The following is a 20,491-nucleotide window of genomic DNA, read 5'->3' as shown; positions in this document are numbered from 1 at the left end:
TTGTAGTCGTGAAACTAATCTTCTTTGTCACAATAAATTGTAGAACTAGACTAACTGAATATGATCATATTGAATGTTATTAGTAACTCAAAATGCAAATGTATCAACAAGCATTTATATTCCGTTTTATATAATGTTCTAAGAAGTCGTAATGAGATAGCATGCGATCATGACTCATTAGTCAACTTCTTAAATGATGTGTTAGTCATCACATGTTAGTCTAATATACATACATATGTATATTTGTCCCTACTGCATTTTTTACACTATACAACATTTAAACGAGTTGTGGTCCAATCCATTTTCTCCGTTAGTTGAAGTTAACTTCCAAAATCGAAATGTTTACTCTTTCGAAGTAGAAATTATTGGAAAAATCATTGTAAATTATATTATGTAAGTTACTAAAAAATAAAAATAAGTACATACATTATACACGCTTTCCTCGGGTACTGACTCGGGTTTTGAGAATTAATAGATATGTATATATAATAAACCATATATATCTATATTTATAAAAATTTCATGCCACATTGTTTGTCCGGGATTGGCGCCAAAACTACCGAACCGATTTTAATGAAATTTTGCACACGTCTACAGTTTGATCCAACTTAAAAGATAACATAGTATATATTTCAATTTATTAGTACGATTACCAATACGATATTGTATTGTAGATAGGCAAAACCGCAACAAATAAAGAGGAAGTTAAGAAAAAACTAAAACTTGCAACAGATATTCACAGCACGGAATCTCATTAAGATTTGCACAGTTTTAGGTAAGTGGACGTGGTAACAGCTCAACACACCTCTGTCCGGTCGGTCATTTGGTCAAGCGATAATTTGATCTGGATATCCTAATATAACTTAGCTCATACTTAAACCTTGATACTATGAGAAGGTTGGTATTCTTAACCGGCTATAACATTTTTGTCTAAATTTTTAAATAATTAGTTACTCCCTAAATAATTCCACTTTATCAAATAGTTAATCATAATAGAATTTAACATATACCTTTTCCACAGCAATTCATGGCCCGGCCACTAGTTATTTTGGAAAATATATAGCATTCGTTTTTTAAATGTATTATAATTTTAGACTAATATATCTATTTTCGGCACTATATAAAAATTCGAGTGATGAATTTTCCGTAAAAAACGTAATGGACGTATTCGCAATAGCAACACGTGATTGTTACTAATCAGCTATAGGAAACCAAGTATACGCATGCGTCTTAGATATCATGATAGCTGTAAGGAAGATATTTAATTCTATGAATGAAGTAGTTAAACCAGTAATTGCTGTTTTCAAAACACACTTATGCAGACATTATACGAGTAAATATAGATAGTGTGTAGGTGCGGTAGGCATAGCATACTGCTTTCACGCTCACATTTGTGCATCACTGTGCAATTAATATAAGGAAACCTGCCAGCTGACATAACAACTTTCGTGCTGCTTAAAGTGCAAGTAAAAGCAAAATGCTTTGGTCTCAAATGGTCAGACGGTATAACAGTTAAGCGCTTACGTGCTAAAGTCATATTAGTTCAATAACGCAAAAACCGCTTTCACTGTTTACAAATGCAAGTGATTGCAGCAATGGAAGATACACGTAAAGTGTGCATTGACCATTTACTGTAAACAAAATATATAATAAAGAAGCAATCTACCACATAAATTGCATATATGTATCACATAGGCTCGAAGGGTTGTGAGTATGCAGAAGCAATTCGAAGCGCGATTGAAGAAATTGTTCCATTGCCTCGATGAAGCAGCACTTTCCTCTTTCAAAATTAGGGGCATTTTTTCTCGTTTTCAATCTTGTGATGTTCTAAAAGTTCAATCGTAGATAATGTGAAAAGTAAATTCATTTTGTTACTTATAAAATTAACTAAACTGTATCGATTAATCACTTATTATTTGAATATTATATCTTAAGTTAAAGAAGAACCAACATTTACTGTATATAGGCGGTTGAATTCTAGAGATTACGATATTTTCAAGCGTCCAAAACGTTTTTCAATTGTTATTGGGCTGTTTGTCCTAGCGATTGCTCATTAGAAATAATGAGTCATCAGGAACAAAGTGTTAAAAATTTACTTACTACTTGGCATATAACATTTCAAAAAGTAAAGCAGGTGCCATGTTACTATATTGAAATTCCTACTTACTCACAAATTGGGCAAAGGTCGATATGTCGAGGTTGTATCAATATACAAGTATATCGAATATGTTAAGTGATTGCAGAGTGAAGTGTGCCATTTCAAAATTTATTACTTTGAGTCTAAAATATTGTAACTTCTAGACTCAGACAAATACATATGTGTTCGTACGTGGTAAATATTCCTTCATTTGTCCCATTCATGTATATATGTGCATATATGTAAATGATAAATTGACTTCTTGTCCGCTTCAGCTGCCAAAGCGATTATAACATGGCTTTGTGCTCAATTTTCTGAAGGTACATTGACCTTTTCTCCCAATATTTATATGTTCTACATTTCTGAGAACTAATAATATACAGGTATACGTAACTACCTTTGCATTTCATGTAAATAAAAACACATATACATATGCAATTCTCAGTGGTGAGTTAAGGCAGCGGAAATCGAGGAGACTGTTTTGTAAATATATACAAATATAATAGTATAAAAGCTATATTCTTTATTGCTTTTCTTCCACCAAATATATTCTCTTTTGAACTTATTGTGAATTTTCAACAATAAAAATATTCTTAAACACAAAGAGATTTTGAATATAAAAGTTTGTATTGATCTCACGGGTTTCTAAATAATAACTTCAATAGAATAAAGGCGGACGTGAAAATGGTGAAAAGGTGCAAACATTGCAGGAGATATGCTACATACGAGTATAACCTTGAGCAACCTCATGAGTACCCATTTTCGTTGTCTTTCATATCATTTAATTGTTTTTTGAAACGCTTACATATGTATCTACCACGTGTCGGCGTTACAAAGAGCGTACCTACAAACATGGAATTAATCAGAGTCACTGCTATAAGAATTCGTTTTCAGTTTGTGTCAAAACACACAAATGGCCGTGTCCCTGATAAGCAGCGGTGGACCACTAATTACGGCAATCAACGCCAACACTCATCTTTATGTGGCAACATACGCAGCTCCGTTTGCTTAATGCTTTTTAGCTTATTCCACGTTTCGTTCTTCACTAGTTATACTCGAATGTATGAGATTGTTACTGAAAAAAATTCTACTTCTGCTTTAAGCTTGAAGCCATTTGTTTGTGCCAAAATCAGCACGGCTAATAATCAGTGAGACAGACAGTTTGACAGACGTCAGCGGCACATGAGTACCGCATGTGAGAAGCATCAGCATATAGGCGGAATGGTGGACTACTATTTGGGTATCCATGGAGACAGCACAGACAGGCGAGACATAGAGCTATACGAGAGATAATGATTAATCATTTTTACTTTGCTCAGTATTTTACAACACTTTTTCCGTCGGCTGAATGCTAATTTGGCATGATGATGTCAGTGCTTTGCAACTTGGTTGCAATATTCACTGAATTGTTGAAAAGAGCACACTGACGGTTGTAAATTAGAGTTAAGAAATGCATTTACAAATATGTCTACATGGTTAAGATATTATAATTTTACAACCATTATTAGAGTAATATAACCGATTCCTAATTTTTATGCTTTGCCCCTGACAACACGCTGCTCAGTGCTTTTCTATTTCTCTCCATCTATGTACATACATATACGCTGCATACACTACATACTTATAAATGATGGATATCAGAGAATATGGTATCTTAAATTTTTAATTTTGATCGGAACATAAGCACGGCAGAATTTAATTTCTTAAGCGAATTGATGAACACTGGTGGTAAATTTATATAGTGAAAAGGCGTGATTTTTACAATTCATATATTTAAACTTAAAATAGTTCCTCAAATTTTTACTTTTTTGTCATAATTAGAAAAACTTTATTTTATTAGTCAAGTATTATAAAATATCTGGTAAGCGAATACTTGAGGATTTCCTGTTTCCTCGCTCTTTCTATATGATGGCGTTTTCGTATTAATTCAAAAAGGTGGTTTAGTTAGGAAACACTACCGCTAACCAAATTGTGTTCAACTTTTTGTAGCGTCTTTCAACACGGTTGTAAGAATTGGAAGATGTTCTGTAAATAAATAAATAAAATACATAAAACATTAACAATTTTATTGGACATCACAGCTTTATTGAAGTGAAACTTGGTTAAAGAGGCAATATACACACGAGAGAGAAACTCCAAAACAAGTAAACCTTTTTGAGTAGCATCACGATAGCCATCTTAAGTGCGCATAAAGAGGGTCAAATAAGCAGACGCCAAAATGCATTAAAATCATGAAGCAAATAAAAAAGACAAAAGCTTAGCAACGATCTTTTGATTTGTTCCTGCCTAAAATAAAGTAATGACGAGGCACAACTCATTACATAGTTATCACAACAATCATTTACCAACAAGTGCATAAACAAATTGGAACAAGCATTAAGCACTCATTATAAGCTTGACTTTAACAATGTCAACAATAAGAGACGTTGAATACTTTGAATGTCTTTGTGTACTACAATGTGAAAGTGTCAATTTGGCTGTTTCCCCGACTTTGGTACTTCTACCGAACTATTTGTTGCACAAGTTGCACTCACCTTTTCGGCGCTATCGCTCTTTACTCTTAGCTCATGATTTTCGATTCTACTATTGTTAATGGCACTCGACCGTAAATGTATGTTTACAAACACACAAATCTACACGGGCACTAAGTCAAGTGGCATGAAAGATGCGATGAAGGTGCGCTTTCCGCTTTCAGCAATGCGCTTAATTATCTGATGGCAGTAAACTTGAGTTACTGTAAGACCTTCAAGTACCAGTCGACCGAAGCATAGAAGTAAAGCGGATTATGGGCACATTAAACAATTCCAAAGAAGAATGGTCAACGGTCGCAACTAGAAAATCCAATAGCATGGCGCACGAGTAAAGCTTTAAAAAATAAAAACTATTTTTGTGAGTTGGTATGAATATCAAATAAAATTCGGAAACCAATTATGACCAAGTTTTATGTGCAAAAAATGCTTTGGAGAGTATCCTCTGTAACTCATCACCTCATAATTTATTTTATCTATATATTTTGTACAATTTTTAATATCATCACACTCATATAAATTTAGAGTTTATTAATTTTCTTAAAATAATAATTTAATTGTCCTATAATTTGTACATGTCTGTATATTTTGACATCACCAGGCCCCGATTAGTAATGTAATAACATTAATTACATCCTCAGTCTATCGGTAAATTGCTGTCCATCTTCAGAGCTTTAACACCGTTGGTTAACAACCGTAACATAGTGCAAGGGGTCAACATTCCTCAATATACATACATGCATGGGAGTTGGTAATTATCAACACCAATGTCATTGCGTGAGCATATCACCAAATATAAACATGTTTTGAACCTCAAGTGTTTAGGTGACAAAGGCATACTCGTAAATACAATTCATTGAGGTGCTACGGAGCGTGAGCTCCTGAAATTAATGGCTGGTGGGTGTCTGTCTGTGTACGAACGTGGCTGCTAATATTCCACAAACTGTTGTCGCATTCTAAAGCCATAAATGGTTTCATTGTTCAAATGATAGAAGCTCTGCGCTTGACTTTAAGACACCGAACCAAGTGGAAGCAGAGTTCAAAACGGTTGAGAAGTCAAGGTACTATGTGCATTTGAAGTCTTATATTTTGAAAGTAATTTACTTTGCGACAATGGCCATCACACAAGTAGAAATTAAAGAAATTACGACTTTAATCGTTCATCTTATGATGTAATCAAAACAAAAAAGGTGAAAAGCAAATTGAGCATAATGCAGTAATAAGTAAGAGCCAAAGAGAAAAGTCGACATTAAAACGTGTACAAAGTCAATTGTGAGTGCAAATGGATTTAAATGCGAATGTGTGGATAAAACGTTTACAGCGATGAATATTTGCTAAAGCGGGGCAAAGCAGGCCGCCACTAAAACGTTAGCTGGCAGTGAAGGCCACTTTTCGACTCAACCGAAACCAGTCAATTTTCGTCAGTTAAAGCTGTTGTGCTTGAAGCAAACAAATTACCACAGCGTCATTAGGCAGCAATAGAAATAACATTAAAATAGAAGCGATGAAGAAAAGAAAAGACACAAACAAAAGAAACTAAATATAGGTAACAACAGCGCAGATACAAACGCTCGTCAAGCTGGGAATTGAGGCTATTCTGGCGCGTGCATCGCCAGAAAACCACTAAAACCACTCACGGAGAAACAATAATAGGCAAAAAATTGGAGAATATAAAAAGGCTAAGTCAATCACAACAATATAAAATCAAAGTTTTACAGCGGGCTATCACATATTTATTTCCAAACAAGTAAGGAAAGCCTAAGTTCAGGTGCAACCGAACATTTTATACTCTCGCAATTTATTGAGATAGTTCTATTAAGATAATACACCATTTGACCCATATATTGGGCATAAAGTCCAATAGAATAACGAAAATCATCATATATAGTATGTGAGGGCTGACGTAATTTCTGAACCAATTTCACTCATTTTCACACCCAGGTACATTATATCACTTAACCGATTACCACTTAACCGAATACCATATTAACCGATTTATAATGTATTAAGCCCATCGTTTTCTTGAAAAACCCATAATTATGTATATGGGGGCTAGGGGAGGTTATGACTTGTTTTTAATCATTTTTGCCACAGAGACACACCATTAGAAGAAAAAGATACCCTCCGAATTACATTAAAATATCTGAAAGATTTACCGATATTTTCGGTGAAAAATTGCCCTTAGGCACTGAGTTCTTCATGTCGATATCCGGCTCATTGAAAACTTATAGTCCGATTTTGACAATTGTTCCTCAAGTGATGTCACAGCTCAAATACAGTTTTTGGGTAAAGTTTTATTCCGCAATATTCCTTGGTTCTTTATGTATACATTAGTGAGGGAATGAGATGGAACTCAAAATTGAGTTATATGGGAAGTAGTCGTGGTTGTGAACCGATTTCATCCATATTCCGTTCGTGTCATCAGAGTGTTAAGAAAATATTATATACCGAATTTGAATTTGAATCGGTCCAGTAGTTCCTGAGATATGGTTTTTGACCCATAAATGGGCGATGCCACACAACAAACAAGTTTTACTCAAGTTATCGCTTGCACGGACAGACAGACGGACGGACAGTCATCCGGGTTTCAACTGCACTCGTCATCATGATCATTAATATATATATATAACACCATATCCAACTCTTTTATTTCTGAGTGATACAAACAACCGTTATGTGAACAAAACTATAATACTCTGTGCAACATGTTGCGAGAGTATAAAAAAGAATACAAAAATTCTGCCATAGGCGACGTCGGCATCCGTATCGTTGACCGCGCCGAAAGTCTGAAAAGTTTTCGCAGATTGGCTCTGGCAGTACCAAAAACGTGGAAAATGCTTCAAACGATTTACGGCCAAGTTAAGCGAGCCGCAAATTAAGCATTATTAGCTGTTAAAAGCTAAATTTATTTACCGCAATGAAAATAATCAATTTTTGTGCATTTAGATTATGTCGATTAATTCCATTGTCCTTTGTTGGGAATTGAAATTTTTGTAATAAAAAGGACATGAGGATCAGTCACTTACTTATAATGTTTTTTTGTAATTGTCATAAGTTAATAGCACCTGAACCGATTATGCCCGTAATTTTGATTTAGAACTACCGTAAAATGTTCGCCGAATAGAAAACTCACAACAGTCGAACAACGTTTAACCAACATGTACCAAATACCTGAATGTTTCCTTAACATAGAGTCTGAAAAATCATACATATCCTTATCTGACAAGCTAAAAATGTTAAATTAAACTTAAATTGTCTCCATTTGGCTTAATTCTGGCTGTTTTGATAGTTACAAATCATGAATTGACCTGCATCGAATATCGCACAGTATTCTATACCTACAAATATCCCACGTGGATATGAATGATTTATTGCAAAATTCTTAACGATAACTGTAGAGATTTAATACAGCTTTAACGTTTGATCATCATTTGCATGTTTCAATAGTCAAACCACTACTCTGAACACGAGTTCACTGTCGAATTAATATTTATTGTATGGATGTGCGTTGGTCAGTCACAACTTAAAACAAAAATCATTTTACAACTTCAATTTGGAATGTACATATCTAAAGTGTCTAATATAAAAAATATGGCTAAAATATGGCCATACGTATAGAGTCAGTGTGTACATTTAAAAGTGTTTACAAGTATAGCACTTAGCCCAGAAAGATAGACAAAGTTACTACAAGCCATTTAGATACACACGTGTTTGTGCGCTTAGTAGAATGCGGTCAAAGTGAATTATATCGAAGCGTAAATGTCCAACGAAGTCGGCAAGTTGTGCCCTGACTGACCGGGGCAAAACCACAAGGCTCTTGCGATAGACCGTACACCGACAACGTGCAGGTACAATAATTTACGAACGGAGTAAACTCATGCTGCGCCGTAACTTAAAATACGTATGCTTTAACTGCAGGCATACATACAAATATGTAGGTATACATATACGTGAATGTGTATGGACATGTAAGTGCTCTACTGTAAGAAGGGCATTTTATCATGTTTGCGAGCTTAAAGTACCGGACCGTCGACAGCGGCTGCAGATGCAGATTTTACAAATAAGTAACTACAGCACGGATGTCATGTTATGTTTACCGGTTGTTCGGGCGATACACACCCATACATACATAACATATGTCTGTACATAGATAGCATAGTTAAAGTTACAATAGCAGCAATGGTGATAAAATTTTTCTTCTAGACTCTGATCTATTACACGGTTGCTACGTATGCCAATATTAGTACAAATGGACACACCCGCCTACAAATTTATGTCATAAACCAGCGCTGGTATCCATCCAGAAACACGGCATATTTGCAAGCCTACTTTTTGTTGGGTCATAAAAAGTTATGTAGTACAAGGCGGATAAGTACAAATTTTGTAGCTTTAGTAGTCCTTTAAAGTCTGCTGGGAAAGTACAGGATCGTATTAATTCCTTTACGTGCTTCTTTCGTAATTAGGCGCTCTCAAAGAGTACGACATGGTTCATATTGTTCTTTCATTTATTGACCATGAAATAACAGACATTCTCTCGGCATCATGTTGGTACGTAGGTAGGTAAAGTGGATGCCGTACAACGCAATTAGGCATTGTGACTCCACCGGGACAAGAATCCCGTAAGCTTAATATTATTTATTGAAAGTTCTATGATCAGGAAAACTATGAGGGCGTGCTTTTTTACTTCCCAGAGATTTTTGATCCTTACTACCAAAGAGTTAAGAGCTGTGTATTTTCCTTTAGAGTACACGTATTGCGAAACTGACATTTTTCTGGTGACATCTTGTTTCTTTAGTGTATTTCTAACAATCTTTCTAGTGTCTTCAGAAAAAAAAGACGATACTAATTGGTCTATAATAGTTAAAACGCATGAGTTAAAATTATATATTTTATAGAAGTATAGTACTGTTCAACGCAAGAAAATGATGCAAAAAGGAAACTAATTTAAATCTATTATTTGGCATAATTTATGGAATTGTAAAAACGGTCTTAAGCCTCGTTTCATGTTGAAAAACTTAATACGAATTTTAATTATTTTCTGTTAATATTTACATTTATTTACCTATAACAATTTAGGTATACAAAATTTGATCAATTATTAACGAGTTAGTAATTAAAGTGCGTAGAAATATGTTTTATATTTACTGTTCTTGTTTTGTAGCACAGCAGAATTAATGTTTTTCAATTCGAATTAAAAAATAAGTCTATCGTAACATTTCAAGCGAATTAATAGTAGCAATTCTGATATTTATTTATAGATATTTTAGATACAGTATACTCTCGAAAAGTAAATTCTCAGAAAGTGAATAATCGAGAAAAAGTTAATCACCTTTAAGATTACACATGCACCTCGAAAAAGTAAATTTTTTAATTTACTTTACAGAGAGTGTGATAAAAAATTCGAAACGAAGCAAGCAGCGTTTTTACGATGTTGCAAAAACACTTACTCTCTTGTTTATCGCGTCTTAGGAGAGTAAATAAACTCTCCTACTTGATCCACTGGTTTAAAAATGAAAACGATGCAAATCAGGTGTCGACTTTTTGAATTGTCGTACAAAAATGGTCAGAAAATATATTGCAAAAGAAAAAAAAAAGAATATTCAAAATTTTTTCTCTTCATAGTAAATACATATGTATGTATGTAAATGTAAATATGTTTTTCATGTAAATCCATATGTTTTATTGAAGCAAATAAATGAAAGAATTTCTTAAGTTTGAAAATGCATTTAATATTATAAAAACAGATAATTTATTTATATATTTGGAAAAGTAAATTATTCGAAAAAGTAAATTACCCAAAATACCAATCGATTTACTTTTCGAGAGTATACTGTATATATTTTTTTATTTATGTGAATAGCTGTATTCGATTTAATATGTATTAGAGAGTAGCGAAATAAGTACAACATACCAGTTGTTCAAACAAACAAACAGTACCAAAAAATATCTGTCGAAAATTACAAATATTTGTTCGAACTGAATGAATTGTTTGAGAGAACGTAGCAATTTGGTAGTTCGGAAAATAAACAAACTAAATCGATTATTATTAATAAATATTTAATTAGAATTGTTGTGTTTATAAAGTTAGCAAGTTCATGAACGAAAACGTTGATACTCCCTATGGTCTGAAATATCTTTGTGTTCGTTGAGCTTGCATCACAACTTAAAAAAGGAGTGCTAACTTTAATTAGAACACTGCTAAAGTTTCGTGAATTTTCATCTATTTATATATATTACTACAGTAATTTACGATGTCATGAAACTTTGTTAATTCTCAGCCTTAACTTCCCCTTTTTACATACACTATCTTCGGATAATGTATGATGTAGTAGTAGATCTAGGAATCAAAAAAAATACAAAAGAGGGATTGAACTTAACAAAGCTTTGATACGTAGGTACATATATGTACATACTGATTAATAGCAATCAGATATTAAAGTAAAGACCACGAGAATATATTACGGTCAACTTTTTAAGAAATTATAAATTCCGCAATGGTTTTTTATGTATTTCAAAATTAGATTAATTTGCTTTATTTTATATTGTTTTTTTGGAGATAAAGCAAATTAATCTAATTTTGAAATACATAAAAAACCATTGCGGAATTTATAATTTCTTAAAAAGTTGAGCTTAATATCTCTCCTAACAATCACATAACCTACTTTTAATACATTGTTTGGAAACAAAAAAATCGAAACGAGTTACAAATATTTTCCAATGAACAGAGAACGCAATTTAATGCCCTCGTATACAATCTGTATGTAAATATATACATATGTACGAGTATCTACAGAGGCAATAGAAAATAGATTAAAACTGAAGTATTGTTCAACTAATGATTGGGCACCTGGGCACGAGCGTGGTCGAATAGAAAATGGCAAACCAGCAATATGATACCCACATTCCAAGAAATATTTGCAAATGTACGTCGTACTTTAAAGCTTGTGCCCACCAGCGATAGAGTGCAGCTGTAGTAAAATTAACGTTCGCTATCAAAAGTGATTGTTGCATGCTCATTTCAATAGTTGCAGCTGTGCACATATCCAGTCACAGTTAATACACCTAGTTAGAAGTGGGAAGTTGACAGAATGGACGCGACTGGCGACACAGGCAAAATAAGAAAAACCAGTAAATAGCTATAAAACTCCATCGAACTCACATACCCGTAAATGTGTTTAAAAACTATTATAACACAGAATAGACAAATAAGTATATATAAGTATTATTAAAACCGTCTAATGCAGCTTTATAGGCTTGTTGCCGAAATTCAACAGCTGCGGTACATCGAAAGCTATTGGAGCAGAAAAATAAAATGCTTAACAAAACAGTTTAAAATTATTAAAAATTAATCAAAAATGTTTAAGTTTTAAAACCACCTTTAACTTAATGAAATTCCTTAGCATTGAGATTATATAGTCGGGAATTGCCATTACTAAATTCCAATAGACGAATGTTCCTTATGATACAAATAAGTTGGCCGTTAACATAAGGTGGTAAATCCCTACTAAAATGGGTAACTTTTAGAAAGCTAAATTTTACTACTTCGTAAAGTAATTAAATTCCGAAGGTTTAACCATTTTTATCTCGAGCTATAAGGCAATAAAATAGTATTAAAGCTTTAAGATTTATGAGACAAATGCATCCGTAATTATGTTGCATTATTACTATACAACATTGAACGATTATTATTTGATATCATTGAGGACGACATATACATATATAGTTTTAATAAAATCTTTTATTTTACGAGTGTGTTACATGTTCAAACCTTTTTTAGCATAAAACATATACTAATTATCTTTCATTACTTTTTTGCAGACGTTAAAAGTTTATAATCACGACAAGAGACTCTATAAAGCGCCTGCTCAACAGAAAAGTTATCGAAAATGGGCTGGTCGCCTCTGCTCTGGTGCTTGCTGCTAGCATTGAGCACAACAGTTCTACTCAATGACGTTCTAGCTCAATCGAATTATGTACAGCAAGGTGATAGCGGGAACTACACAACAAATGGATTGCCTGAGGAAGCCACATTGGATGGAAAGGTATGTATGTTGTTTCAGACTTTTATAAACCTCTTAAAAGTCGTTTCGTATTTAGAGAAATAATTTTAATTACATATGTATGTGAACAAAGTGTGCTGTGCTATAAATCGAGTATTAAATATACACATGTATGTCTTCGTAGATGATCACAAATAATTAATAAATAATTATATAATATTATATTATTATATTATAATAATTATACATATTACCGCATATTAAAGTAAAATTACAAAAAATTACTCAGTTATAAGGACTTTTGTCCAAACAGCTATTCACATTAAATCGTATTAACAAGGTGTCTACCAAGCGGAGCCCTTTCTCGCGGATGTCGACTTTTCCGACATCCATATAAATAATTTTTTCTATACTACATTGAGTTAAAATTAACAAACATAGATTATAGAATGATGATATATTTCTCATAAATGTGATCCAGTCGGTCCTAACCTAATCTTTATATATATATAGTGATATTAGTATTAGTTACAAGGGGTCGAATTGTGTTCATTCTTGTCTCGCACAACGATTCGTCATATGAGAACAAAGTTTTTACAACGACTCATGTGGACTTTTACGCTATTAGGCCGTGCTGGCAAAGTAAGTCAGCTGGGAACTGAAATAATTGTGAGAACTTTCTACCCGTTACCTAAGTGGTGAATGTAAATTCGAAAATTCGTTAAGTGGAAAGCTAATACATACTCAGCTCAGAGACATGTATATGTAGCGACTAGCATCACTCCTAATTGTAATAGATTAATTAAATAACTATTCTTAATATTGTAATTAACTCCTTTCTGGTAACACTGTATTCAGCAACTAAAATATTTAGTCCCGTTACAATATTAATCACCTCATATTCATTTCTCTTATTCGCTCTATTCCTTTTGATCATCCGACGAGAAAACACGTGTTCTACTGCGCTCAACTTTAAATATATTCGTAACTATATATGTATATTAAAAAATAATATATTGTAATATAATCGACGCAAGACGTTTAAAATCATAATTGCACAATATTATCGCACATTGGCGACACTCTCATCGAAGCTGACGACCGACGCAGAATCCATAATCAACGTGATTTATGGACTACCCGCCACTTTGAAGAACTCGAGACTCCAATATTTGTACCATAACCTATACATTGGTTACAATCTACTTTGTTGACTTCTTTATACCATACCCTACATTTGATAACACCCTAACCACCACATTGGTACAATATACAATATAATACAATATATTATTTGTTAATATATATAGTTACGAATATATTTAAAGTTGAGCGCAGTAGAACACGTGTTTTCTCGTCGGATAATCAAAAGGAATAGAGCGAATAAGAGAAATGAATATGAGGTGATTAATATTGTAACAGGAATAAATATTTTAGTTACATATACATAAAAAAAAATAATTTTTCTCAAATTCCATTCATTACGTGTTGAGATGAGAAACAAAGTTCTTTCCGGCTGCAGAAGTATTCAACTACAATATGGGAATGCAGTTTATAAATATTTTGTAAATATGTAGTGGTTAACTGCTATTAAGTGGCTATTAAGAGGCAAATTTAATTGCAATAGAAATAGAGTTTTGAATAACTCTTCGATTCAACTAATTTATATTTTTTTCAGGTTACCAAGTTAGATGATATTAGTCCATTGATATTTTTAAACCGCACGAAAGCAGCGCTTAATTGTGCCGCTGGCTCGATGCAAGTGAGTAAAAGCTTATATTAATCTATGAATATCCATGTGACTGTATTTTATAATTGGTTGCCAATTAATTGCAATAAATTTTGATCACAGGTCGACATGAAATTCAATGAACCATTCCACGGCATCATTCAAGCAGATTATGATCGTAGCAGCGCTTGCCGCGTGAATGGCAAAGGTGCCCTAAGTTACAGACTGGAATTGCCGCTCAAAGGATGTGGTACTATACAGGTAACAGTTTCTAAATTGTTTTAGATAGCTTATCGTTAACTATTCAAATCTATTTTTTAGAATCCTACTCGCGTTTTTACAAACAATATAATTGTGCGTTTTCATGCAAATTTGGAAATGGACGGCGATGAGATTATTACAATTGTATGTCGTTACCCACCGCCCATACCTTCACTGCCACCAGCTCTACCAGCCTCTATGTAAGTTACTTAAGACACAATTGATACAATGTGTAGATGAAGACACTTCTATGATATCTTACTAAAATTTGAGTTATGTCACCTTATTTTATCTGAAATTAACATGTTAAACTTAATTTTTAAATACTTTTATTGTTGTATTTTTTTATTGCTCAATAGCGTGAACCCAATCGCCACTGGTTCAGTTTTGCAGCCACCTCTTAAGGGTATACAGCTCCTTTTAATAATTTGCGCCATCATGTTCCTTTCATTACTGTTACTTGGCTTGGCTGTTTCATACTATTGTCTACGTAGTCGCCCAATACCGGTAGTACGGCGTCTTCCTATGTCCATGGGAAGCGGTTCAGAAATCACCAAGCTAAGCGGTAGTAGTATGGGTAATATCAGCGCATTCGAAGGTGTTAAGATACCTCGCGCCATGGTGCCATTGGCGGCTGTACATAGTTCATCGGGTAGCGAGGGTGCACTTATACCTTCGGACTATCCCAGCGAGTCACATTCCGAAATCGAAGAAATCGATACGAGGTAGGAGGAAATGTCAACTTTTTACGTCAAATATATCTTTCACTAAAACATTGTATTTTCAGATCACTGCCATTTAGCTCAGCGGGTAGCTTTGAAAATCGTGCATTTGTTCAAGAGACTTCCAGCATTTATAGCGATCACTATGGACACACTCAAGAAGTACAAGCTGCTAATGCATTAGCTACTTCAGTTCCTCGTCATCCTATTGCCGTTAAAGAATCTTCATCACCGAAATTCGATGTACAAGTCCGCGTCAAGAAATCGCCGCCACCACCACCTTCACCCGTTACCTCAGACACTGAAAGTGTCGCAACACTTCGCCCAGATCGTAATAATCTATCAACTATTATGGAGACACATGAAGACCGTGAAAGTATTATGACTTTGGATTCAATGCCACCGCCAGAGGAGACAGTACATACTCAGTTCACATATGTTCCTGAATTACATCCAGCACCCAAACATACTGCGTCATCATCACCATTACCACCACCAGAGCCTGTATTCTCTGTATATGCACGCACCCATCATGAAATGGTCGACGGACGTCCAGAAACCTGGTCAGATTTTACTGATGCACCAACTGTTAGTGAAGTCACCGACATGATTTCTGAGGCACCGGACATGCACTCGGTTGGCGAAATGGTCGACAGTACTCACTTCTTCGAGGCAGAGTACCTTCCACCAGAGCCACCAATTGTTGTGAAAAAACCACAAGTCACATCACATACTGTAGATGACGTATATTTGCGTACTATTACCGAGAAAAAGACAATTGAAGACATTGAGAGCCATAAGCGACGTGTTACCGAATACAAGGCAAAACCAAAGCCTTTGCCACCACCTATTCCGGATCCAACTTGGGATGTGAAGATACGCAATTATCCCACAGAACGTGAACAGCAAAGATGGGAGAACTTCTCAGACATCTCAAGTGCATCTGGCATGACTCTCACACCTAAGATGGAACGCTCCGAATTAAGCTTGCCAATAATACCTAAGGAACCACCACAACAAATCTATGACAACAAAGAAAAGCTGACCAGTCCACAGTTGGTGGGCAATATAAAACCCATTGAAATGCCACCAGAAGATAAGGCTGTGCGTAACTGGGGTGTACTCATACGTATCTTAGAGGAACCTGAATTCTCCGAAGCCGATGATGCCAGTTCCGTGCACTCCAGTGTTCATCCACTCACTCGTTACATCAGCTACGACGACAAAGCCAAATGGAAAGAAATCATAACTACAGAATCATCATTGCGCACAATGCTAACAGAAGCTGTGGTGCGTGAAGATTTCGAACGAATTCGCCAAGATACCCGTTATGAACGTATCTTTGAGCCCCAGACTTGGGATGTTATCATACGTATATTAGCGCCACCCGCTGATGATGATACGGATGTGGAAATGCGCGCACCAAAACGCTCAAAGAAAACCCAACCATGGGATACGCGCTCGAGACGCAGCTCCTTGCCAACATTGTATGAGTACGACAGTGATGGTGGTTCCTCGGTGCGGACTATACGTCAAGACCCAAATATGCCATTGCGTGATAACAGTTTTAACATGCAACGCTCACGTCGCTCATCGCGCACTTCGTATCATACCGATCAAAATGATTTCCGTTCTATGTCCGAAGTAACGGTCGACTTCGGAAGACCCGACCACTTAGACAACGTTTCGGATGCAAGTTCTTTCTATCCAATGCAATACTACGACGATGAAGATAGACGATCTTTTCATCGATCGGTTAGTCATCCATCGTTAGCGCGTTCGGCTAGTGAATTTACCGAGCACTGGGCTGCACCGGATGAGCTTTCATCACCAGAAGCCACGCCAAAATCACGCCGATCACAGCGTATGGTAAGTGGTTCTGTAAATTTAAATTATTAAACTGTAATTTATTACGAATGACGGCAAATAAAATACTATCCGATTTAAACGCGATTGGATATTACATATTGTAACATATTATACTTTATTGTTATAAACTTTAACTTTTAACTCATATCAAGAACTAAATAATTACCTTACCCAAACTTAAACCCAGTTCATTGGTTTGCACATTTGTCATTCTATATAAGTGGTCTTAAAGATCAGAAAGCTCTGCGTCATATATCAAAGAGTCAAAAGAATGTCCAAAGTGATATTGACTACTTCGATGAATTCAAATTTTTAATCAGATAATTCCAATATTTCTCTCGACTGCTATGTGATTACCAAAAAAACTGTTAAATTTTTTGTTTGTTTGATGAACTTTATGGGGTAGTTGCAAGCATACATATATGTTACTATGTTATTTATGATGAAAGAAACTAGAGTGCATATTTTTTTATTTGTTTGATTAGTTCATATGTGGTAGGTATGTATGTTAGTAAGCCATTTATTATTCACAATAAGAACTGTTCGTGTTATCTACTATTTTCGTCTCTGATATTTTTTCTGCTATTTTCAGACAACTTTCCAGCAGCATATTCCGGCCCCACCGCCACCACCACGTTCTGGCCAAATTGTGGCGCAGACCCAGAGCCAATATGTAGAATCACGCCGCAGCACAACATTCCACACCGAAAACGAAGCACCACGATCACGTGACTGGTAAACGTGATACTATATATGTATGTATGTACGTGCATACATATAACCACGCACATGCGTCAAAAGTCAAGGGTGTTCAGTTCGCAGTTAGTGAGTTCGTACGCGTAAGATAACAGAAGGGTGGAAATATATTACAAAAATCACTGCTTTCAGTAAAAGTCATTGCCACTCTATACCATGTGTATAATAAATAATAAGCTCGTATTGCATGTATGAATATATGTGACGGTTGTCCTATATGCGATATACATAAATTAACAAGTATTGAGCTCTATAGGGCTGCAAATTTATAAATATATGCATATGGTGTAATAGGAATACATAACACAAGTGCCAATTTAAATAAATCCTCCTGCAGCCACTGCATAATTAAATTAAAAATATTTAAACAATATTGATGACGCATAAGGGCGAATAAAACATGTGTACATGTACTCATAACTTTATTAAAAATGTGTATAAAACTAATTGAACCAATAATTGGTTATTACCAATTAAATTGAATTATGAATTTATGCATTAAATGTTAAATTTAAACGAAATGGATAGCTATATAACTATGGATGGCTAAACAATTTATTAATTAGAAAAACGAAACTGTTTGTGTAAGTCCAATTTAGGTAGAAATGTATTTTCCATGTTTAGTATTCAACACTTTTGGTAAAGCACATCGGCCTCTCTAAACCCACCGTGTAAATCACACTAAGTGATACTTACAGCAGCTACAGCAATAAAACACATGCATATTTATCTACATGTATACATACACATATACTAAAAGCTGTCCAAATGCCAACGCATCCTAATAGGGCTCATCAGAATTCTATTTAGTGTGCAAATCAGTCTCATATAAAACTTTGCACCCCACCCACATAACTCTCAAACGAACTGAAGAGTGCTGACCACAAACAGTTCGTAAATGGCCGCACATTTACACAGCCACATAACTTTCGGCTTAGTGGACAGACAAGATACACAAATTACCAAGTGTAAATACATATATAGTGCAAAGCTACAAAGTTTAGAAAATCATCAAAACGCACTGGTTCAATCAACAGCCGCAAACACAACCACTTTGGTAAAAACAAATAAAAGTTTCTTTGAATTTTTCAATTCAGTACAAATTATTTTTACATCAAGGGAAGTACTAAGCAAATATACATACATATAACATAATGGAAAATAAATCTGCATGCAGTCCAACGTATTTCTAATGCTTGTAATCGCAAATAGGATAGTAAATTAATATGCTTAAAATATATAAACAAAAATATATATTTACGCATGTACTTACATAGAGTGATCCATTTTGTATGGTATCTATGGCTAAAAATGTACACTAGATTCCATATCAATCGCACCCACTAGTTAGCACTGTTTCTCCGTATACCGCTCCCAATTTCCATATGGGATAAAGCAGCCGTTAAAATAAATGTGCATTATATGTAGATAGAATAAATGGTTTCTAACCGCTTTATGGTGTTTTGATTTCATACTCTAGGTGAACAAAATTTAAATCGACTGCACTATTTTTTTTTTCGAATTCGAAATCAAATTTAAAAAATCTATACAGACGTTTTCAATGCGAGTTAAAAAGTTAAAATAGTTTATTTAATATATGAACTCTAAATAAATATTAATAATTTTGATAGAAATTGCTTTGACGAGTTCTTCTACCAAATGCGTGATTACGATTTATTAAAGCTAGAATTTGAATATTAAATATATCACATTTCGCTAAAATTTATTTACTATGAGTGGGTTATAATAATTGTTTGTTTTGAAAACTGATGTTTCGTAAACGTTTGAGATTTAGTGCAACGATCTCGATACAACACATAAAGTTCCCATTACAATAACATAACATCTGATGCATCTGATAAAATTGTTTAAAAAAGACTAACAAATTTGATTGAAAGATTTTCCAACAATTTGTTCTCCACTTTCTGCATTCAGCCCACTGTGCAGCCTGTGGGAAAATACCTAACTGTGCCCGCTTACTATTCATAGGTGTTACTATATCTACGACATGCGATTAGCACGTGTTTTCTTGCAACACAAACAAATAACTTTTTGGGTGATACCCTTTTTTAGATATGGAGCACGCTTTTAACGCTACCAAAACCTCATACATCATAATTGCGGCGACGGTTCATAGGCAATGGTGTTATGATTTACATTACTTTGATGCCAAGCAGCTAAAGCAACCGTTATTTTGTTTAGTTATATAATATAAGCTTTTGCTTTTGTCTAGCGATAGTGGCCACCAGAAGATATTAGTGTTTATATGAATAATTAAATAGTACGACCTCATCAATCTAAACGTGTCGCTGATACAAGAATTACACGAGGAAACTAATCTACATGTTGTGTTTGTATACACTAAAATTTCTTAAATATGGAAAATGAACACATTTTTTTTACTTTTTTAATGGGGAATAGCAAATACATTAATTGTGAAACACATAAATATATTGAAAGTTAGTAACAATATTATTTATGTATTAAAT

General features: G+C 34.4%; 1 protein-coding gene across 8 annotated transcripts in view; it reads left to right on the top strand.

Moving 5' to 3' along the window:
- The window catches only part of LOC105217132 (hypothetical protein), a 33,173-nt gene extending 12,882 nt beyond the window's left edge, over positions 1-20,291 (top strand). For all 8 annotated transcript variants that reach the window (XM_011191980.3, XM_011191979.3, XM_011191982.3 and 5 more), the window contains exons 3-9: positions 12,484-12,707; positions 14,344-14,427; positions 14,518-14,655; positions 14,716-14,855; positions 15,015-15,380; positions 15,443-17,246; positions 17,839-20,291. In XM_011191980.3, the coding sequence (XP_011190282.1) occupies positions 12,552-12,707; positions 14,344-14,427; positions 14,518-14,655; positions 14,716-14,855; positions 15,015-15,380; positions 15,443-17,246; positions 17,839-17,985 (2,835 nt within the window). In that variant the 5' untranslated portion in view covers positions 12,484-12,551 and the 3' untranslated portion in view covers positions 17,986-20,291. The remainder of the gene's footprint in view (positions 1-12,483; positions 12,708-14,343; positions 14,428-14,517; positions 14,656-14,715; positions 14,856-15,014; positions 15,381-15,442; positions 17,247-17,838) is intronic.
- Positions 20,292-20,491: the final 200 nt, after the last annotated feature.

Source organism: Zeugodacus cucurbitae, chromosome 5, assembly GCF_028554725.1.
Source record: "Zeugodacus cucurbitae isolate PBARC_wt_2022May chromosome 5, idZeuCucr1.2, whole genome shotgun sequence".
NCBI classification, from domain to species: domain Eukaryota; kingdom Metazoa; phylum Arthropoda; class Insecta; order Diptera; family Tephritidae; genus Zeugodacus; species Zeugodacus cucurbitae.
The sequence above is the reverse complement of the archived record's forward strand: the minus strand, read 5'-3'. Positions and strand labels throughout refer to the sequence as shown.